A 23,788-nucleotide genomic window follows, 5' to 3' on the forward strand; every position below is an offset into this window, starting at 1 on the left:
GAACTTGTCTGTAGCAAGATTTCTAGCATGGGTCCTCCTTGCCTCTCTGGTATGGGAGGATATGGATTTCTCGTCACAGAAGAGCAATCATCTGTTGGGAATTACCCCCTGCATATCCACAGACCAGCAGTATCCTTGCCTACCCACTCTTCATTTTACAGCTGAGGAGCCACCATGATTAAGAGTTCATGATCTATGGAGTCTAAAGCCACAAAAATGCATATCTTTATTACAGAGTTGAACGTGTTGTCCAAGTTGTTCAAGCTTTTCAACTCTACATTCAGAATTTGAGTTTAGATTATCATGGACCACAATTGTGATTTTATATAAATAAGCATGGAGGCCCCAGAAGACCTAGAGTTTGTATGCTCTAGAGCTGGTCATGCAGCTGTTGCAGCAGGGTATTGCCCAAACATTGTTTCCTTTAGCTGTACACCTGCCAGGGCATTACATTACATTAACTTATTTATAAGGCAGTACCAAAGTGGTCTGGAGGCATGCGGACGCCGATAGCAGCAGAGAGAAAATATCAGGAGGAGGGGGGTGCAAAGATACTAGAGACCCAAGGTTACCTAAACCAATACTTTTAAGTTGCTTGAATCCCTCCAAAGACTAGCAATTTCTTAACTCAGTTGGCATGGCATTCCATTTAACGTCTAACGTCTTTAGCGTCTACCCAGAAAGCCCCCCCCCCTCTTACCAGTTCAAGAGAGGCTTTAGGTATTTGCAACAGTTTGGCATTGTTTGAGCGAAGGGAGCATACCACCGGTTTATTTTTTTAAGTCTACCCACAATGTAATCTGGTAAGAGGCCCTGTCAAGTATTTGTAGGTAATAGTAAGTAACCTAAAGTCTATCCTCTCTGCAATAGGTAGCCAAATCATTTTCGCATCTCCGACACATGTGCATACTAGAGCATCCCCATAATCGCTCTAATAGTGCTGTTTTGTATTACCTGAAGTTTAGTGAGTTCCGTTTTCACACACCTACAAGAAGAGAGGCACAATAATCAGTTTGCGCTAAAATAATGCCTCTGGCAATCATTTTACATGCCTTTTGGGACCGAAATGGGCGAATATGCGAAAGGAGCCTAATATAGTAGGCCGATGGTTGGACAAGATTATTTTCCCTTTTGTGGCAATGTCATGATCCGCAATACTGAAGGACTTATAGTCCGCATCGAGCTTTAGAAGTCTGGGCCTAGAACCAACAATCATGAGCTCTGTTTGTTTTTTCATGATTCAGTGCCATCCCACCCATGTCCATCCACTCATGTATTAGGTCATAGATTTCTGATACTGCTACTGTGTCTTTCTCATAAATGCCTGATGGAGGGGATGAGGCATCCAGAAAACCGGTGGATTCCCTTTGTGGCATAATCTATACTCCCATGCCTACAGTTGGGAGCAGTCATTTCAAGTTGCGGGCCACATTTCTGAATCCTTAGACCATCCCCTGCTGACGACTTTATCATTTTGACCCACAAGGCGCTGTGCCTTTATTTCTTTGTGACCGGTCTTGTGGAAGCCTCTGTGGGGAATACATTATAGATACCAATCTTCCTGGGATTGGTGTAAGGAAATACCAGACTCTCTAATGTTAACTGTAGCAGAGCACCCAGGCTTAACGTCAGCAGGATGAAGGCTAGCAGGGAAGTACAATTAATCCCAATAGTCCCCCCAAAGGTTTAGATAAACAGTAAGCTTAACTAATTCCTTAACCTAAAATACAAGCCTCATAGCGGGTGGCAGACCATATACATAGACTTTCAGGAGGTAGTTAGGAGTAGACCTCTAGAGAATATGACACACAGTAATTACCATCATGTTCAGGATCCAGTGTTCTCACACACAACTTGCAGTATAGGTTTCCTACTGTACTCGAAGTGCAAGTAGGATACAGCATACCTAGGCATACCTAAAAGTTATAGCACTTGAGTAGTAAACGGGGAAATAAAATGTCCAACACAGTGAGGAGTGCTACCAAAGACCATAATATATTTCAGTTAGTCCCCAGTGTCTGAAATGCATGTTAGACTCCAATGAGGGAAACGGCAGCAGTGATGAAATGTATATCATTAGCAGGAGTGTAATACATAGATTTTAAAATCCGTAATAAAATATGGAGCGTCCAACAAATGTTCAGGTATGATGGGGAACTCCAGTGTCCCTAAGGGGACACTAGCAAACGGCCACAGCCCCAGGTAACTACCTTAGTGTCACTTGTGGGAGTACCAGTATTTAGAAAATCACCCCAGATAACAGGACAAGGTCTGTGGGCGGTCTATTATGATAAAACCCCAGTCCCAGTTTCTTCCCTCTGCTACTGAGGCGAAAGCATTTGACACCAGGGTCAGCAGAGTAGACCCAGAAGAGATCCAGTGGAAGGTTGGGGACCCAGCAGCCCCAGGCGTAGAGAAGCAGATCAGAATTCAGCGCCCAATGTAAAACAATGGGATAATATGGTGACGGGTGTTTGGGGTTTTTCAAAGTCATTACCCAAGGGTAGTGCTTGGAAAGGCCAAATAAAAGCCAACCAAGGGTTAGCAAGGTTATTGCATAACCGAGCTGTTGAGCAAAGCCACTGCATGAACTCATTTTGACCAGACACCAAGGCTGAACCGAGGAAGGGGCTACAGTTGTGAAGTTCATTTAACACTAAAGCGAAATTGTGAGAAAAATACCAACACAGGTATGTTTATAAAAGTATCCCTAATTTATTACAACACTACACTAAGGCACACTTTCAATGTTTCACGGTAAGTAAAAAGACTAGTACACAGATGCACCCAGTTAGGCAACCAATAATGTGTTACACAATACTTTAGAATCAAAAGCAGTTATATAAGCAATACATGAATTCACCAATGTAGGGAGAATAGATGTTAAGCACATATCAATACATGGGTCTTTTATTATATAAAGTACCCCAAATACTACAACTTCAGAAGTACAGCCGTAGCCTGTATCAAGTCTCTGGTTGTCTTTAAGGTGTCCCATAAGGCTCTTGAAGGAAAAGGTGAGTTGTCCAGGAGGGCCCCACTCATCTAGTGCTGGAACAGTACTGAAATTACAGGGCAAAAGCTACATGCAAAACAGGAACTTGAGGATGGGTCAAGTTCTAGTGAAAGGAGGAGCACCTACCACCCCTGGGGTTTACAACGATGACCCACAAAGGTACTGTCCGAGACACCACTGTCCTCCGCCAGCCCCGGATAATGCTAAGGTAATCAGAACTTGGTGCCCTATGCAAAACCAATGGGGAGGGTAGCGCTTCAATAGATATCAGGGATCTCAGGCCCTCTAGCCCTAACATGGTAGAAACTGTGGCAAGTAACTCACTGGGGAAGACCAGCCTCACTGTTGTGGTCGCTGTGATGGGTCATGGGCGCTCACTGCAGGTCGTCTTTATGTTCATCTAGAGACTTCAGGCTGTAAGGGTGACACCCAGATTCTATTCCATGACAAACAAGAGACCCACAGAGCTCTTCATGGATGCATGTCTTGCATTGACCCTGGATGGAGTCAGGAGGCACTCAGCAACTCAGCGGTAGAACTTCGGTCTTCAGTCTGCAGTCTCGTCTGCTGGTGAAGGGCAGCACAGCAGAGTCCCAGCAGAACCTCAAACGCCCACAAAGAGTTCCATCTGTTTGGCCAGCCAGACGTCCTTGCAACGATGAACAGCTTGATCCGGGTCTTAAGATGCCAAATCTGATGCACAAAATCAGGCGATGTACCTTGACCAGGACAGGTTACTGGTTGATCACACCAGTCTGAGGGTGGAAGGCACCTCGCAGAGGTCTTCCCTGTTGATAAAAAAGGTCATAGTTCACGCCGCTGTGGTATTGGCTGAGCAAATGCTAGTTTTTGCAGCAGTCCTCTGTTGTCTCTCGGTCGTCATCTTTGGATATGTTCAATTCCAGTGGTCGACTTGTAATTTGTTCCTGGATCCATCTCGTCCAATTATATCCAGAAAATGGGTAGTGGATAACCGCAGCTCTCCAATAAGGTCACTCTGCAACTTTCAAACTTTGAGGGGGATGTCCAGTAGTGGACAGCCAGCATTCCATAATCTGCCCAGTAACATCGAAGCCTCCATATTCATTGGCATCAGGCAGCCCCCTCCCTACTTCCTGCCAGAACGCACAAAGGAAAGCCTTTGTGTCTTCTTGCAAGCAGAACACCATTGTGCATGATTTAAGATGAGGGGAGGCCATTTTGAGAATATGACCCCTCTAAGTGCATCATCACGGCTAAAAAGGCAATCTGGGTTAATGCATCCAGAAAAAAGGTTCAAAAGTAACGACTGGAAAGTAGCAAAAAGAGATGGGATGACAGTGTTCCTACAGCACTCCATGTAAGATGGTGTGTGCTGCAAACAGTAACACACATGTCATAAGAGAGAGGATCACTCCTCTCCCCGTAGGTCCAGGGACTAACCAATTAACCCGATATGACTTCGCAAAAGGGATACAAGGGGTCCCTAGCAGTTTACCACATAAGGTGGGGGTGTTGCCATAGGAAAGCATGAGAACCAGAACCATTGGGAGAGTCTCCCCACACTGCAATCATAGAAAAAGGGTCCAGTGTTCCCAGAACAAAGGTAAATGCAGGAGGTGAGTGAGGAAAGTAACAGGATTGGGTCCCACCACCCAGAAGTGGAATCCGTGACAGAGATGGCTGCAGGAGGACCGAGGAACCTGCACACACAGATGCCAGTGGCTCAGCAGGCAAACTTGGATGGCATAGTAGCAGAAATGGCACTTGCAGCAGCACAACAGTGGTGTTGAGCCAAGACCACCCAGAGAAGCAGATTTGGCTGAGGATTGGAGTCCTAACACCTTTCCAAGCAGCGGCAGTACCAAAACCAAGTTGGGGGAAACCCTAGTGGTAAGTCAGTAAATCAGCCCAGAACACAGACCCATGATGGATGGGTGGGCCAAGCAGATGAGGGCTAGCAGCAAGATGAGGAAGATCCAGGGAAGGACACCCAGCACCCGAAAAAGCAAACCAGAGCACAGGCCAGTGACATCAGTCACACCAGTATGGACAAACTTGGTGTCAAAATCGGCTAAATTGGTTTAACACCAAACTCTTCCAGCAAGTAAGTCAACCTGTTTATCTTCCAAAAATCCAGCAGTGATGACTGCATGAACACACTTTCCCCTATATGTACCGTCACTCACGGGCTGGTTTCTGCAAGCCCACCAATCCCTTAGGGGATCTAAAACCAAGGTTTTGATGGCCAGCTTTTCAGATTATCCCCAAAAACCTCCAAACACCCAGGCCCACCTTCACAGGAAGTGTATTGGCCTGCCCAAGGCCAGGAACTGGTCTGTACCTGTTAAAACCGTAGCTGAGGCTGCCATTTTGGGCTCACAAAGAGCCCATGTGGCCAGTATAACACTTTTCTGGCCCGCCTCACGGTTTCCCTAAGCAAAGGAAGCCCCTAAAACACAGTTTTGCTCGAGTCCTAATGAGATGGATCAATGAAGTTAGTATACCTTTTTTAGAATGTTATTGTTTATCATTTTTATTGTACTGTTTTTTATCCTTTGTACAGCGCTTTGATTGAAGGTGCTTAATAAAATACAATTACCTCAAAATGAGTTTCTAGTGTTTGCAAACATGTTATGGTCATAGGCCTATTGGACTGCTCCTATGACAGCCCTTCACAGGAAGGCCCTCCAGAAAAACCTAGTGTTCTTCCTTACAATTGTTTCCATGAAGTTTAGCACAACTGCTAATGTGATTGTGGTGGTAGCGGAGGTTGGTGGGTGAGGTGTGGATTGCTTTTGTTTAAAACAGCTTGTGATATTTCAAGTGCATTTGTTGTGCTTAACTGGCTCTTCAGAAGTAGAACAAATTAGTTTCTGATGTTTGTTAATCTGCTTAGAATCACATGCTGTGCATAGTCCGACATCCAGTGGTCACTGCGGAGTATTGCATTTTGTTTTTCGTAGTCAAAAAGGGGACGTCGACAAGGCGTGTCTGTAACACTATCCCTATAGTGACGTGCGTTGTACCCACAATCCCTCACGCGTCGAGGTCCCTCAGATTGTTTTTTTCTGCCCAGTTATTGGTCGCCTCTATGCGGAGCTCCTCGAGAGACATTGCGAAATCATTTCTTCGACCCTTGGTCGTTTATTATTATTAATATCTAACACATAGATCCCTCCCTCGACGAAGCTGCAAGCTGTTTCTCCGCCGAGCAAGATCTTCGACGGAAGGACGAGCGGAGGAGATCCTTCGGCATCGCCGAACACGTGGCCTGGCCTCGCCGGCCTTACACAGTAGGGAGAGTGGGGTTGTGTGATCTTTTCTTTTCACTCCGAGAATGCCTTTCTCTTTCCCCTCACTCTCGTTCGAGGTCGTAATCACACTTCTTGCCCTCAGCTATGGAGAGGACGCCCTTTAGGTTTTGCCCACTTTGCAAAGGCAAATATACCTGGAAGGAGAAGCACAAACGGTGCAACCATTGCTTGCCCCTCGATCACAAGGAGGACGGCTGTGTGGCCTGTAAGTTACTTAAGCCCAAAACGATAAAGGACCGCAGGGTCAAAAGGTAGGTGGCCTACGCCATGTCTAAGTCAGATTCCTTGCCCGATGCCGCCGAATGTGACGAGGACAGTGATTACACGGCCTCCGTAACGGAGGTTGTAGACCTCTCGAGGGAACGTTCTCGCTCCTCTTCATCCGTCCCCGGCCCCGACAAGCCCGGCTCATGCATAGTTTATGGGGATGAACACCCCGGCGACAAGGACGCACACAAGAAATTTCATAAACACATACCCCACGGCACGCATTCGTCGAAGACGAAGGCAGCCATAGCGCCAACTGAGGTGCCCGGCCCACCGGCGTCTTCCGCCGACTGTAAGGGTCGCCAGCCCTCCTCGCCACCGCTCCCGCGACAGGCGACCGGCACTCTGGAAATAAGGGCGCTAACCCCAAACCCTCAGGTGGCGACGCGCCTCGTAAGGCGCACGTTGCCAGTAAAGACTCGATGGTACCTAGCGCGACAGCGAGCGATCCCTCGGCAGACAGAATGATCGCCGAAAGCCTCGCGCGTATATCTTCTAAGGACGGCCAGAGACGGACGACAAGTGACACGCCGAAAACCGCGCACAAGGCCAAAGAAACGCTGAAGGCGCCAGAAAGTAGGCTGGGACAGCTCCCACCGTCGACGGAAAGCCCTAGCCTGCCAGAACACTTCTCAGAAGGCAAAGGCACCTTTTCTTCGACGCTATGGGACAGATCTAGGCGAATAAAAGGAGAAGAAACTCCTTTTTCACTCCCAGACCGCTCTGGCCTACCTCAGTGGACCTTAGAGAAGTTCCAGTCCTGTATGGACAAGTTAGACAGATTCATGGTCATTCCAGAAAATAGGACAACTAAAAGACCTAGGGAGGTACTCCTAGAAAGTCCAAGGGCTAAATACCCGAAGTTGTTCTATAACCCCTTTCAGGAGGATATGAACTCTTACGACCTCACCGAAGAGGACACTCACTTCCAGGAAGGAGAGGAGTTCATTAATGATGAAAACCAACAAGAGGAAGAAGGCTTCCATGAGGACACTAACATAAGTGAGGAAGGGTACGAAGACGACCCAGGTGAGGGTGACCCAAATCCCTAGCAGTCACCATCAGGGTCTACAGAGCCAGACATTATAGACATCAGGTCTCCTCAGACCATACCAGTTAGGAACACTTCGCCTGTTGACGATCAGCCCACTTTTATAACGCGCTGCTGGGGAAGGCAGCAGCACATTTTGAGGTAGAAACTGGGGAGGTCACCCCAGACACTGACTTCGTGGGAAAGGATTATCAAAGAAACCCCCCCCCCCCCACCAGCCAAACAATTCCAATACTCGCCTCTGTTAAGAGACAAATCAACCCTTCACTGGCCACCCCTGCACTAGTAAGAGGGGTTAAGCCAAGAATCGAAAAATTGTTCTCACCCTCTCAATCAGACCCACTATATATTAAGGGTCACTCAATCCCGGACTCCTTAGTGGTGACTATCACTAGGAAAAGGGCTGGGGTTCCACTGTCTACCAGCGAGGCACCCCCGGATAAAGAGGGGAAAAAGCTTTATGCCCTAGCCAAAAGAATTACCACCTCGGCAGCGTTCTCAACTAGAATTGCCAATAATAACACATTGCTGGCAAGCTACGCTGATGCGCAATGGGGAAAGCTTAAGCAGGACATCGAGGAAGTCCCTGAACCCCTAAAAACTAGATTGCTGGCTACAGTTAATGAAGGGTCTCTGGTCAACCAATGCATAGTTAGGAATACCCTCGATGCAGCGGAAACAGCTGGCCGCTCTTTGGTACAGGGAATTCTGCTTAAGCACCACGTCTGGCTTCGCAATTCCGGGTTTAAGGCGGAAACGCAAGCAGCGCTCATTAACAAGCCTATTGAAGAGTCTAACCTCTTTGGAAAGGCAGTGGACAACGCTCTGGAAAATGCGAAAAAAAGAATTTGATACCATAAAGACCTTGGACCAAATCTCAAAGCCCCCTAACAGGGGGGGGATTTGGCAACAAGCGTTCTTTTCGCGGCCAACGCCAGCAACAGAATCAACAACTTCAATATTCTGCCAACAACTACCAATGTAATAGTGGCCAGTACAATCAAAGAGGTCAATGCCGTGGCAAGGGGAGAGGCCGGGGTTCCACCCCTAGAGGCTCCTAAGCCACCAACAACACCAAGTGACGCCAAGATTTGGGTCCCCTTCCATGCATCGCCGGTCGGGGGCCGGTTAACATTCTTTCTTCCAGCATGGGAGGGAATAACATCAGACCGCTGGGTACTATCCACCGTAGCCCGTGGCTACTGTATAGAGTTCAATAGTTCCCAACATACAGACCCCCGAGGGGACGACGCATGACACCAGAACACCTCGCCATCCTTCTCCAAGAAGTGGACCAGCTACTGGAAAAAGGAGCTGTAGAGGTCATGCCTCTATCTCAGGTAACGGAAGGTATTTATTCAGTGTACTTCCTTGTACCCAAAAAGGATCTAACCATGCGCCCTGTATTAGATCTGCGCCCAGCGAACAAGTTTGTCAAACCCCAAAAGTTTCGTATGGTGACCTTACAGGAAGTGATCCCACTGCTATCACAGGGAGATTACATGACAACACTGGACATGAAAGATGCATACTTTCATATTTTAATGTTGCCAGCGCACAGAAAATACCTCAGGTTCATGATAGAGGGCAAACACTACCAGTTCAGAGTGCTACCCTTCGGCATAGCATCTGCACCAAGGGTATTCACGAAAGTACTGGCAGTGGCAGCGGCCCACCTGCGCAGGTTATCCATCCCAGTATACCCTTACCTCGACGACTGGCTCATAAAAGGGGATTCTTACGAGACATGCTTCTCAAACACCCAAAAGACTGTAGACCTTTTGTTCCAACTGGGCTTCTCCATCAACGAGAAGAAGTCCAGCATAGACCCCAGCCAAGTCAAACAATTCCTAGGGGCTCTAATTCAAACCAAGGACGGCCTCGTCTTCCCCTCCAACGAGAGGGTCCAAAACATGCTGTTTCAAATCCCCCAATATATGGCAGGTGGGGAGGTGACGGTGCGCAAAACGATGCGCTTGCTAGGAATAATGGCGTCATGGATTTATTTGGTACCTCACGCACGCCTGCGCATGCGCCCAATACAAGAGTGGCTCAACAGCCAATGGTGTCAGGCCAGCGGACAATGGGACGATCTAGTGGTGGTCTCGCAGGCCTTGGTTCTCTCGCTACGGTGGTGGACAAAGGAAAACCTGGTAAGAGGGAAACCCTTTGCCACACCCGCAGTGGAAGCCACTCTAACCACAGACGCATCCCTCACAGGATGGGGGGCTCACCTATCCCATCAGACTGCTCACGGAGTGTGGACTCCGAGCATAGCATCCAAGCACATAAACCTACTGGAGCTACTGGCCGTGTTCAAGGCACTAAAAGCCTTCCAGGAACACCTACAAGGGAAGACAGTGATGGTCCTTACGGACAGGACCACAGCCATGTACTACGTTAACAAGCACGGGGGCACCCACTCTCCAGGTCTGTCCAAGCTGTTCCAGAATATCAGGAAGTGGGCTCTCAAACACATGTTCCTACTGTTGCAACATGTACCAGGGGAACTCAATCTGCTAGCAGACGAACTCAGCAGAGACTTCCCTCTGCCCTTAGAGTACGAATGGCAGTTGCACGAAAACATTTGGACACTTACAACTCCCGCAGAGATGCATGGGCATCCTCAGGGAGGCTAGAAAGCCTAACACTTGTCACTGTTATTCTAGCAAATGGAAGAGATTTGTCATCTGGTGTAGAGGAAGAAGCATCGACCCAGTTGACTGCTCCCCCACGCACATTGTCCTGTACCTGACCCATTTACTGGACTCAGGTCTAGTGTTCAATTCCATTAAAGTCCAACTAGCAGCACTTTCTGCATACACCACTTCCCAGCTTAAAGTGTTGTGGTGGAAAGTCCCAGTTATCAAAGCCTTCATGGAGGGAGTAAAGAGAATACACCCTCCGATAGCAAACCCAGCTCCTGGCTGGGACCTGAATGTGGTACTTACCAAACTCATGGGCTCGCCCTTTGAACCCATGCACAAAGCAACTCTTAAAGGCCTCACTCTTAAGACCGCTTTCCTAATAGCTATCACCTCCATTAGGAGAGTAAGTGAACTACAGGCTCTTTCTGTTTTAGACCCCTTTGTAGTAGTTCACAAAGATAAAGTGGTTCTACACACGCATCCAAGGTGTGCACCGAAATTCATCTCAAAATTCCATGTAAACCAGTCAATAGAACTACCAACGTTCTTTCAAAACCCTTCCAATTCGGGAGAAAAAAGTCTGCATACACTTCATGTGCGCACAGCTGTCATGTTCTACATGGAAAGAACCAGACCACTGAGAAAGACTAATCAGTTCTTTGTCTCGGTGGCAGCAGGAAGAGAAGGAGATGCAGTTTCAAAATCCACTATATCTAGATGGATTGTTCAATGCATCACTCTCTGTTACACTCTTGCTAAGAGAGAACTACCCTTCAAGCCAAGAGCACACTCTACTCGAGGCACTGGGGCATCCATAGCATTCATTGCAAATGTTCCCCTTGAGTCCATCTGCAAAGCGGCAACCTGGAGTTCTGTGCACACCTTTACAAAACACTACTGTCTAGATGCACACTCTAGATCTGACTCCCAGGTGGAACAGGCAGTATTAAGACATCTTTTCTCTACTGTTCCTTCTCATAACCCACCGCCAACTCCGGGTACTGCTCGCTAGTCTATGCACAGAATGTGATTCTAAGCAGATTAACAAACATCAGAAGACAATGCATTACTTACCGTAAAAGCATTTCTGATGGTTGTATCTGCTTAGATTCACATGCGTCCACCCTTCCTCCCCGCTCGGATGGAAGGAACATAGACATCTTTCTACATCTCTCTTCTATACGTGAGTACTCACTCACGTATAGAAGGCTCCCTCAGGGCAGAAAAAATACAAACAGAGGGACCTTGACACGTGAGGGATTGTGGGTACAACGCATGTCACTATAGGGATAGTGTTACAGACGCCTTGTCGACGTCCCCTTTTCGACTACGAAAAACAAAATGCAATACTCCGCAGTGACCACTGGATATCGGATTATGCACAGCATGTGAATCTAAGCAGATACAACCATCAGAAATGCTTTTACGGTAAGTAATGCATTGTCATACATGACATCATGCTTGAAACATGTCAAGGTTTGGGTGGTTGTTTATTCTCATCACTGTCAATCCACTCAACTTTCCCTACTCACCCCTTTATAAATGGTCTTCTTTTTTTTTTTAAAACTATTTTCTTTATTTTCATTTAACAACAAACAAACACAAAACAAATAAACAACAACTCTTAACATTTGCTCTGGCACTTTCGGGTTTAAGTTCATAATGTACGTTATCCGCTCGGGTCACGGTTAGACACCCTCCTCCTCCGCCGCGTTGTCCTCGTTCCTGTCTGCGTGCTGCACACGGGTGCGGGCAGGTCAAGTCTCCTCTCCTCCCGGCTCACTCGTGTCAGTTGCGCTGTTTTCCTCGTCACTCCCAAATAAGTCTTGTACCAAGGTATTCCACGCTAGTATTCTGGCCCCACTGTTCTCTTCTCCCCTCAGCGAGGTTCTGGTCCAGACCATAGTTTCTGCTATTGCCCATTTTTGTAGGTCCGCCCACCAGCCTTCTATCAATGGTCCTGCGCTTTCTTTCCATGCCATTGCGATGCGGCGTTTCGCCAGAATTGTCATCAGGTCTATCATCTTAGCTATATGGATCCTTTGCTTGTCGCCCCTCGGGAACAGGCCCAGTATGCAGGACACCGGCGACCAAGCTCGCATATGGATTCCTGCCTTCAACGCCCTTTCCTGTATTGTATTCCAGAAGGCTGTCACACCCGGGCATGTCCAAAACATGTGCACCATATCTGCCTGTTCTTCCTGGCAGCATGGACAACTCCGTATTTGACTGTCCCCCATGTTTGACATTCTTTTAGGCATTACATATGCCTTGTGCACTATGTAGAACTGCAGCTGTCTGAACCTTACGTTTCTGGAAACTCTTCACGTATTGAAGGGCTCTGTTCTATTCTTCGTCCCTGAGGGGTCGCTGCAGTTCCTCCTCCCATTTTGTCCGGCTGTTCAGTGTCCGAGAATTGATGGTGCCCAGCAATTGTTCGTAAAGTCTGGACACGGTGTGTCCCCCTCCGATACATCGTACCAGGCGTCCAGCGGCCCATCCATGTCTCCCTCTTCCGGCAGGGTCTCACACCTCTTCCTTATTCCTTGGACCATGCTATTATACAGTATGAATTGACCACTGTGTATGTCCTGCTCCTCCGCCAGGGTCTGAAAGTCTACCCAATGTTCTTCTTGCCACAGGTCACCTACTTGGGCCACTCCTTTGTCTTCCCACTGTGTTCTGAACGTTGCCATGTTTGCTATACCGGTGTCTACCAGTCACGCGAGGGGAATTGAACAGGGGTGTCTTATATTCTGCACTTTCCATGCTCTCTTCCACAGTGCTCGGCCTAGTTGGACTATTCTGGGAAGGGGTTTTGCTTGGGTCTCGTTTATCCACAGTAGTTCTTTCAAATAGTATCGCTGGAGCGATGGTCGAGTATTGCATCTATGGAGGTGTCTTCCCCCAGCCAGCGGACCACGAATTGAAGTTGTGCGGCCAAGTAGTAACGCTCAAAATCCAGGAGCTTGATCCCTCGCCATTCGTAGCCCCTTTGTAATGTGCTCAGTGTTACCCTGTTCCTCCCTCCCCCCCATAGACAGGTCTGTGTTATGGAGTGTAATCATCTGAAAAAGGATCTGGGGATGTTATAGGGGATATTGGTGAAATAATATAGGAGTCGGGGTAAAACTATCATCTTCATTAGGACCGCCCGGCCTACCATCCCCAGTGGTAGTGTTTTCCAGAACTGCATGGCGTTCTGTATTTTGTCCAGGGCTGCCTCCGTGTTGGCCATGTGTGTTTCCGCAGAGTCGTGATATATGTCCACCCCTAAATATCTGAAGGTGATTGGGGTCCATGTCAGGCCCAGATGTGGCAGCTGGTCTGACGTCGTCGCCCTCAGGCGCGCTAGGGGGAACAGTGAGGACTTCCCCTTGTTGATGGTGATTCCCGATAGCCTGCTAAACGCTCCCAGTACCTCCAATAGGTCTGGTAAATGGGGTTGTGGGTCCTGGGCGTAAAGCAGCATGTCATCTGCATATACTGAAATCTGGTGTGTTTTCCCCATCTATCACTATGCCGGTGTCTCCGTACTCCGCCCTTAGGAAGGCCGCGAACGGTTCCAGCGCCAATATATATAGCATCGGGGACAGCAGACACCCCTGTTTCGTACCTCGCCTTATGCTCCACTCCCCTGAGACATGCCTCCCTGTCTTAACTCTGGCCCTCGGGTCGTTGTACAGCAGCCTTATCCAACGTAGGAACGCCCCGCCGATCCCGAAGTGGGCGAGCGCCCCCAGTAGCCAGTCCCAGTTCACTGAATCGAACGCTTTAATTGCATCTAATGACGCCACTGCGTATTCTCCCTCCTCTTGGTTCGTCCTGTCAATGACATGATGGAGTCTCTGGAGATTCCATGCCGTGTTGCATTCTGGTACATACCCTGTCTGGTCTGTACCAGTGTGGGTATCACCCTTTTTAGCCGATTGGCCAATGCCACTGTCAGTATCTTGGAATCCTGATTTATCAGAGAGATTGGCCTGTAGGACCCGCACTCGAGGGGCGGCTTCCCCGCTTTAAGTGTCGGGACTATTACGATTCTGACATACTGCTCGTGAGTCGACCGCACTCGTACGCCTCCTCCAGTGTCTCTAGTAATCTCGGAGCCAAGCTATCTTTGTATCTTTTATAGAATTCCCCTGACAACCCGTCGGGCCCCGGGGACTTCCCTGTCGGCAACTGGGCAATAACTTCTGTCAGTTCCTCCACAGTAAGGGGGGCGTCCAACATCTGGGCCTGCTTTTCTGACAGTCTTGGGAGTTTGATTTCCGCAAATGCGTCCTCAAGCTCTCCCTCTTCTCCTTCCTGTACTCTGGTATATAGTTCCTCATAGAATTGCGAGAACACCGTATTTATACCCTCCTGGGACCTTTCAATCGCCCCCTGACTATTTCGAATTGCATTTATGGGTTCTCGCTTGGTCTCCTGTTTGGTCAGCCAGGCAAGAAGTCTACCAGGTTTATCCCCTTCTGCGTGCATCCTTTGTATGTACTTCCCATAGTCTAACCGCCCTAATCTCTCCCAGGCCGCCATACACTGTTGTCTCAGAGTAGTGAGGTCACCCGTCCCCCCCCCCCCCCTCTCGCCCTGCCTGTGCTTCCGCCCTCTCTATCTTCCCTTCTATCTCATCCAGTTCAGCCAGGTTTTCTCTCCTAAGGCCTCCCGTTTTCCCAATTGCCGCCCCCCTGATCACCACCTTAAAGGCCTCCCATGTCGTTCCCGTACTGTCTACACTACCAGTGTTGTTCTCGAAGTAGTCGTCTATTGAAGTTTGGATATGGTCTCGGAAATCCCCCTCTAGGAGTGCTTCCGCCCTAAGTCTCCACGTGGGTATGGGGCCCTTCCTGTATGTATGTGCCCATGTTGCTTCCAGTGGGGCGTGGTCAGATAGGGTTTGTGCGTGAATGTGTGCCCCAGTGAATTTGCCTAGTGTCTCTTTGCCCGTGAGTAAATAGTCAATGCGGGTAAATGTCCCGTGTGGGGCGCTATAGTGCGTGTATCCCCTTTCACCCCCATGTACCTTCCTCCATACGTCCTCCAGCTCGAGCTGGTCCAGTGTCTTCTGCAACACCCGCGCTGGTGGTGCGGCCCTTTTGTGTTTGTCGTTCGACCGGTCTAGTTTGGGATCCAGTGTGCAGTTCAGATCTCCGGCCCAGATGGTCGTGCCGTTCCTGTACGGGGCCAGCCGGGGTGTGAGTGGTTTAAAGAAATCTGTTGCATCGTGGATTGGGGCGTAGGTGTTCACCAGACACACTTCCCGGTTCTCCAGCATTCCATGTACGATGAGGACCCTGCCTTCAACGTCTCTCTCCTGTTTGATGAGTTGGAATGGGATACCCGGGGCAATCCAAGTCGCTACCCCTCTCGCGTAGTTAGAGTATGTGGAGCTGTATGTCTGGCCGCCCCATTTCTTGGCCATCTTGGCTTGTTTTTCCGCCGTCAGGTGGGTCTCCTGCAGCATTGCGATGTGGACTTTCGCTTTGTTTAGCCATGCGTAGACCCTCAGTCTCTTCACGTAGGCGTTTAGCCCCCTGACGTTCCAAGTCACCACTTTTAGTTCATCTCAGTTCCTTTGTCTTACAGTTTCCTGCGGCCCGCTCTTTCCCATCGGCCTGTTTAGTTTTTCCTTTCTGGCCTGCTGGCCTGGGAGGTCCGTCCGTCATCTTCTCCCAATTATTCCCCTTGTAGCTTGCGAGTCCGCCTTCCCTCTTTACTTCCCCTGTCCTGGCGGACCACCCTGCCACCCGTATCCGCTTATCTCCACCTCCCCTCTTTGGTGTTCCGCGCCGGATTCCCGCATTTCAGTGCCGCCTCACTTGCACCCTTGCGTTGTCTTTGCCGTGTCGGTGACCTCCTCGTTCATTATGTTTGCCTCCTCTCGTGCCTTCTCTTAACAAACTTAACCACACTACTACAACTACTATAAACCAACGCACAGCCTCCCTCCCCATGCTCGGGCCCCGCCACCTTCCAGGTGCCGCCCTCGACCAGTGGGCGCACTTGTCGCGGCGTAGTGCCTTAAAAACTGACACTGCTAACTTGTCGCTACTTGGGGTCCCCTCTGTGGGTCTTGGTGGTCCAGTGCCGGAGGCCTCGAGCTCCCGGGTTGATCTATTAATTTATGCTTTCGGTTCTCATTCTTGCCATATCTCGATTCGGCATGGTGTCCTCTGTGTTTTGTCCGCACCCTCATTCCCTTCCTCGCCGGGGTGCCTCACGATTCCTCTCGACCCCCTCTCTTAGTTGTGGGACCCCCTGCTGATCTATCCACTCCTGGGCGTCTGCCGTGGTCTCAAAGATCTGTGTCCTCCCGTTGTGCAGGATTTTGAGCTTGGACCGGTAAAGTAACATGAATTTCACCCCCGCTGCCCGAAGGCGCTCTTTGGTCGGCTGTATAGTTAGGGTAGATGGTTATTCTGGTACCGTTGCGCGTTATCTCCCCGCCTTCCCTTGAGAATGTCAGGATTTTCTCCCTGTCTTTAAAGTTCAAGATCTTCGCGATCATGGGTCTTGGTGGCGCGCCCGGGCGGGGTTTCCTGGTTAGTGCTCTGTGCGCCCTTTCCACCACAAAGCCCTGGGACAGGGCCCCTGCACCTACCTCCTGGAGCAGTAAGTTCTCTACGTAGTCTGTGGGGTCTCTGCCTTTCACCCCCTTCGGCAGCCCTACAATGCGCTCATGTTGCGGAAGGCCGGGCCAGGCGCATCTTCGGCCCTGCGTTCTAGTGTTTTAATCTGCTCCAGTGCATCTGACATTTGTGACTGAGAGGTGGTCACGTTTGCTGTATTGCTCTGCACCTGTTGTTCCACCGTTGTCACTCTCTCCGCTAGGTTCCTCGTGTCCTGCCCGGGGAGCCCCACGTCCACGATCACTGCATCTAGCTTGCGCTCTATTGAGGCCTTTAGCCCCTCTATGGCCTCTAGGATACTGCCTTCCACTTGTTTGAGCTCCCCTTGCGTGGCGTATGATGTGGATTTGTCCACCGCCGCTGTCCCAGGTTGTGAGTCCTCGCTCTTGAGGGCAAATGTTTCCATGCTTGTTTGCCGCCCTCTGCTGCCTTTCTGTTTCTCAGGCATGGTGATGTTTGTGGCCTTGTGTGTCTGTGCTTGGATGGGGGCGTTGTGCCCCTGGCGGCCTCCACTTTGTAGTCGGTGTTCTCCCTTCCCTGCGTGGGCCCTGCCGCTCCCCAGCGCCTTCCTGGGCCCGGCACGCAGCAGCTAAAGTCACTCTGTCCACCTGCAGCCTCGCCGGGGCCGTTACGATTTCCTGCCTCCACTGTCTCGTCCTTACGGGGGGCTCTGGTTGCGTCTCCGCTGGTTGCTGCTGCCTGCTGCGCGGCCCCGGGCCAGTAACCCGCCTGCCTTCTGCTGTCAAGGGCCGGGAAAGGGTCTGGGTCTCCCCCTCCGGGCTGCCACTGTGTGGGCGCACTCCGGTAGGACTTCTGTGTGCTGGGGGGCACCCTGTCGGTGCCTCGGGCCGCAGGCGCTGTGTTCTTCCTGTGTCTCGGCCCTCCGCTCTCCTCTGCCACTATCCTCGGTTGCCTGTTGCCCCTCCACGCGGCGTGGTGGTGTGCGCCTCGTTCCACATACCTGTTAGGCGGTCGGGTTTGGCGCCTCTCTCGATCTTCCGCGGGTGGTGTGTGGGTATCCGTCCACGCCCAGCCGTCTGCGTACTCAGCTTCCACTGCCTTTCGGAGCACAGGCGGGTCCTCAGTGGGCCGCGGCCGCCATTTTGTGTGGTGGTCCAGCGCCTCCGCTTTGCCTCGTTTCTGGTCTTTCCGACCTCCGATTTTGTTCGGGCTTTCGCCCGTGCGTGCCCTTGTCCCTGCGGGTGCCGTTCCTCCGATTTGTTCAGGGTCTCCTACCGTTTTTCAGCCGTTTAAAAGGATCGTGTAGCGGATCACCCGGGAGCTTTTGGTGACTCGCTCACTCTTGCATGGCCACCAAGCCACGCCCCCCCCCTTTGTAAATAGTCTTATGTAAAAATGTACCCAGATTTACAGGAAGAGAGCAGCAGTTTCTAAGCCAAATAGGGAACAAATGTAGCCTTGATTATAACTAGCATGCAATATGGGTGCTGGTCAAAGAAATAAAGCCGCAGTTCAGGCTTGAGTGCAAAAAGGGAACTCAACAATAGGTCAGTCATTATGCATTTGGAATTCTCTTCCACGGCAAATGTGCAATAATATGCATGTTCACAACCAATAGGTCTGGCTTGCCCGCATCTAAAGGTACGCCTTTTTTTGTTGTAGAAGAAACATCTTACCTTCTACATTGACAAAAGCGGACACAATGGCTTTGTCAATGCTTGTTTCATTGTGGACTCATTCTTTCTTGATGGCTGTGAAGCATGCTTAGAGCAATTAGGCTCTAAACGGCAGAGAAGTCCCGTTCCCGTAGCATACTCTTCCAGGTAAGCATGTCCTGTAGTGGCAAACCTGAAAAGCTTGCTTCTCTTCCCTGGTGCAAGGTGAGATTCCAGTTATTGACAGCAGATCGTATTCTGTTTTTAATGTAGGTAAAGGGCTGTCTTTGTGTATAGATATGCAATTGCCGTAAGATTTCGGTTGGCATTGTGGTATCTCTGGCAATGTAGTTAATGTAACAATATTATGGATATCGTTTAGGGTTGGAATATTAAGGAAATGGGCATGTCAGTAGCATAGCAAATGGAAAAATATCAAGTATTCATCCTTCAAGAACTGTCACTGTAGCTCTTCTGCTGACCCAATATAATGGTCCTCTATTTATTGACTTTGGTAGGATGGAGGGTTAAGTTGGCCCTGCCATAATGATGACCTCATTGTCTGAGGCAAGTGCTTAAACAGGCAGCAATCCACTCGAAAGGATTCTTTTCTCTGCCTACATATGAAAGTGAAGTGTTCCACTCCCTCGACCTATTTTTGTTAATAGATTATTTTTTTTAAAGCGGTTCATGTGTTGCACTGAAAAATGTTAATATTCTTTTGCATAATTTTTTCGCAGTGACAGTTGGATGTACATGGATGACTGTGCACTTTCAAATATGTTCCCTTCTTTTCAGTTAACATGTCCTGCTCGAACGTGCTTATTGTCCTTGACACCAACATCATGATCGGACACCTTGATTTCATCAAGGCTTTGAAGACCATGGAACTTCCAGGTATGTTCATTTTTGTCTCAAATGTGCATTTTGATTTTCTGTTTGCTACCTGGACACTGGAATACTTTTGTTTGGACATTAATAAGGTCATCTGTATAGGCAAGGACATCTCGAGAGCTTTTACTGGTGGCTACAAGGCTACTAAACCCTGTTCCTCATATGTAATGTATGCTTGTGGCAGCTTACTGAAGTAATACGCACATATGATTTGCCCTTACATTAACCTTTTTGCTAAAGTAATAGCCTCTGAAGTGCTAAGTTAATGAATAGCTTAAGGGTGGGGAGCTGTCACGTCCTTAGCATTACAGAGAGAAAGTCAAGGACCTGGACTTCCCCAACACATAAAGAGTAAACTGCTAACTTGGTCCTGAAAAGGCACGTTATCTATTGTGTCTTTGCAGCTAATGCCCCAAGAAGTATCTGGATAGAGAATATCAGTGTAGTGCTGCCCAGAAAGTTAAATGCTTGGGTATGGACCATGCCTGGCATGATGGGTAAAACCTTTGCGTTTGTGTGCTCAAACCTAGTCAGTAACCCACTGAACAGGTCCAGAAGCATATGTCCCTATAACCTCCTGATCTCTGCTGCACTGAAGATAGTACTGGTTCATGTGTCTGCATTCCATTATAACATTAAACGGAACCTCTGTACCTGTCTCATTGATAGGTGTTCACCTATGTGCCTATACCGCTATTCTGTGTACTGCATATTTAGGAACTTATCCCTAGAACACCATGTCATTTGCACCACATTTGTGTGTCACCCTACATGCTTGTAACATCTATGCTCTATAATGCACAAGCACAGGAACCATAGTTCCTGTAACCCCCTTTGTGTGGACTTGGGCACACCAATGCTCCTTAATCGCCAAAGATATTCATATATATATATATCATTTTTTTTAATGTGTTTTTATTGCCATTTCGTATGGTAAACATGAACAAGCCCCTTCTTTCACTCTGCCCTTCCCAACCAACCCCCCTACCGCTGCCCCTCCCCTTATCCCGAAGCATGGTACATATTGCAATGTTCAGTCATTGGGCCTCAATACACGGTAGGCGGTAAGTAACGGTCCTTACCGCCATGGCGCTAATAACGTGTCCGTGTAGTAAGCACCCCGCTAATTGCGTGGCATTACAAGTATGGGGGCACGAGCTTTGCGCCATCCCGTTAAGGACATTACCGCCATGCCGTAAAAGGCCCCAAAAAGTCCCTTACGGCACCAAGGAAAGCACTGAAAGCATCCGGCATTAGCGGTGGTGACCGCTAATAGCGGTGACTGTAAATAAGCAGAACCGGAAGTAGCGTCATCCCACAGGAACGGGAAAGATCACGGCGGCCATCTTCAAAAACACAATTGTTAGCGAGAATTCTCTGTAAGGCTAATTTCCCAAACCTAGTGAGTCCCCCAGCAGCTTTGCTGGATTTTTGGGGTTTATTTTTTTCTCTCCTGCTAAGAGTGAGATTCCTTTGCTCCCACTCTTAGACATGATTTGAGGTGTTCCTTTAACTTTCCATGTGTTTTATGGGCTATGGGGTCTTTTACTCCATAGGGTCTCAAGTGTTTTTTTGATGTGGGTTACACAGCACCCTCCGTGCCGTAACCCAGGGGTGTCGTAGCGACCCCCCAACACAGACTCCATACCCTGGGACTGACTACTGTCTCCCAGGGCATGTAAAGTCACCATTGGCTTTGCTAGTCCCAAATTATGAACAGAAACCAGTACAAACCATCATATTGTGGACGTACTGGTCGGGGCAATTCGATTGCCCCGGGGTCTGTTGTTCGAGGGGGCACGTCTCCGTCCCCCCTGATCGAGTTTTGGTTGGTGGCAGTGGATACTACTTTTTATATTCGACTGCAAATATATCTCTATGGTATTTTCCCATTGTTCGAGGCTACCAACTTTAATTATTTAATTCTTATAGCCTCGAACATAGCGCCGGTTTATTTATTTAATATTAATGCACCGGTTGGTATTTTTTGCCAGGACTCGATTCTAAAATGGCGTTTGTGTTCTCTTCTGTGACTCCAACCCAAGTCGAGCCCTTTGTTCCACTTTTTGGCGGGCATCTCCACAGAAGCCTCCAAAATTGGTGCCACTCTGTCTGGGTACCACAGGGGGCGAGGGAGGGGGTTTAGGCACCCTGGACTGAGTTACCTTGGTAACTCAAGTCGCACTCTTGTGTGATTGGCTCAACCACTTAGCATGTTTGATTGACAGCTAGACTGAGTGAATGGGGGTGTGCTGCATAAAAGCAGGGCTTTGGGGACTGGAACTTCAGAAGTCGCCACAGGACCTAAGAATCTGAGGAGGGAGAAGCTGAGCCGACCTGCAACGACGACACCACCGGTGGAGCCCTGCTGAACCGGCTCACCACTTTTCCCGACGACAGAGGAGATCTCCAGTCCGGAGAGTCTTCTTCCTTTAACTGGTGGGGCTAACCAGTTTTGCCTTCTTTTCACCTTCCTGGAGCATCTCGTGGCCGCCTTGCCCGTGCCAAGCACCCCGGCAACCAGAATACCACGGTTTACCACTACCACGAAGAGAAGGGTAGTGCCTTTTAACTGGAGAACTCCGCGGCTGGTTTCTTCCCTGGCAGTGTAACGACCTTCATCTTTCCTCCACGGCGAGACCTCTTCTTCCTCTGGACGAAACACTGACTTGCACCTGCTGCCAGGAACAACTGCCCCCGCTGGAGCTTCCTTCACACTTAAGGTACTGTGTCCCGCCTGGCTTCCCTTGTGACAGATCGTTCGGGGTGACAGTAAAGCCTAGACTTTCTAACCTGGGCTGGCCTGGGACAACCTAGCTAACTCTGCCTGACTTTAATTTCATCCCTTTTTTGCTAACTATCTACAAAGACTCTTTGGGCATAACCCCACTGGTGAACCTGGACCCCTTCTGTTTGCTCTCTCCAAGAGTGGGCCTTGCAATTGACTTCCTTGCTCTCCAGTAGAACTCTGCCTATCCTGCCTTACTGTGGTTCTTTGAAAAAGTATTGAAACTTGTGTGCTTCTTTAACTCTGCCTTTTTCCCCTCCCTTTCTTTACAACTTATTAGAGTGTCATCTTATGTTAAGCGCTCACCTCTGTCTGTAAATAAGTGGTGTTTCTCACTAAGACTTGTCTAATAAGTGAATAGGGTTGTATATATATATGATAGTGACTGTGTGCTGAATTTACTTACCTCATGTTTGCTAGTGTAAATCACAAGTGTGTTTTTAAATAAATAATTATATACTTTTACACCAAAGCTCTGGTCAGTGTTTGTTTGTGCTACTGTGTCTCTGTACCTATTGTGTATACTCTGCATATGCCTAACTCTTCTTGAGGGAAGTCTGACTGCTCAGCCACAGCTACCAAGTGAATATGTGTGGTACAGACTGCTACCAAGTGGGTTTACTGCCAAACACCTGTAGTCTTAAATCTTTTGCAGTGGTCCCTAAGGGAACTGCACAGGTTTCTGCCCAACAACAATCCATTGCCATCCTCTGCCCCCAGGACCTGCAGCAACACCACAGCTGGCCAAGCTCATCCCTAAAAGACCTGAGAATGAAGCAGTGTGACGATCTGCGCCTCCGTGTACGGAGTATACTAGCAGGCAACAGGAGCCTGGCCATGGGTACAGGAGGCGGAGGAGGATCCCCAATCAAGATGCAGGAGTGGGAGGAGACATGTGCCAGCATCATTGGCGTCGAATCCATTGAGGGAGTGGGTGAAATGGAGCACGGTGTGCCGTCATCGTCAGATGGAGGTGAGTGTCCACACAAAACACTGCAATGTTCTCCCCCAAATACTCCCCCAAATGTGACCTGGAAATTAGCTCATGGATGGGGCCATCACACATACATGTACACAACCCTGCCCATATGCTGTGCACATCCCCATGCATGCAGCACCTCAGACACGTGTCACCCAGACTCATGCCTGTATGACCCACCCATCTGACTAACAACCTGTATGGCCAAACCTGAAGTCCAAATGCATAGAACTGCAGCAACATCTGCATGATGCACGTTGACCCATCACTGATGCTATCCCTCTTTGTCCCCCACAGGCTCACAAACTGACAGTGAGGAGAAGGACTCTGCGACGCAGGCCCCAACTCCAAAGAAACAGGCCAAGGGCATGGAAGTAGGCGACAGGCCCAGCACATCGAGGGGCACTAGGAAATATGCACTGCCGCAGAGGGCTAAAGCCACACATCCACCCACGTCACCAAGGCGTGAAAGTCCGTCAGACAATGTTGCAGCACCCACTCCAGCCATTCCCACCACGCAGGATCCACTTGCGGAAGGATCACTGTCCGCCACAAACAGCTCCATTGGCGAGGCAGCTGCCACGGCACCCATGTCAGATGTGGA

General features: G+C 49.2%; 1 protein-coding gene across 3 annotated transcripts in view; it reads left to right on the forward strand.

The window, feature by feature from the left end:
• The window catches only part of SWT1 (SWT1 RNA endoribonuclease homolog), a 2,657,341-nt gene that overhangs the window by 614,340 nt on the left and 2,019,213 nt on the right, over nt 1–23,788 (forward strand). For all 3 annotated transcript variants that reach the window (XM_069641360.1, XM_069641359.1, XM_069641361.1), the window contains exon 7: nt 19,322–19,420. In XM_069641360.1, coding sequence (XP_069497461.1) covers nt 19,322–19,420 — 99 coding nt within the window. The remainder of the gene's footprint in view (nt 1–19,321; nt 19,421–23,788) is intronic.

The sequence above is a fragment of the Ambystoma mexicanum genome, chromosome 1q (genome assembly GCF_040938575.1).
Source record: "Ambystoma mexicanum isolate Mex_15411 chromosome 1q, UKY_AmexF1_1, whole genome shotgun sequence".
Taxonomy (NCBI): domain Eukaryota; kingdom Metazoa; phylum Chordata; class Amphibia; order Caudata; family Ambystomatidae; genus Ambystoma; species Ambystoma mexicanum.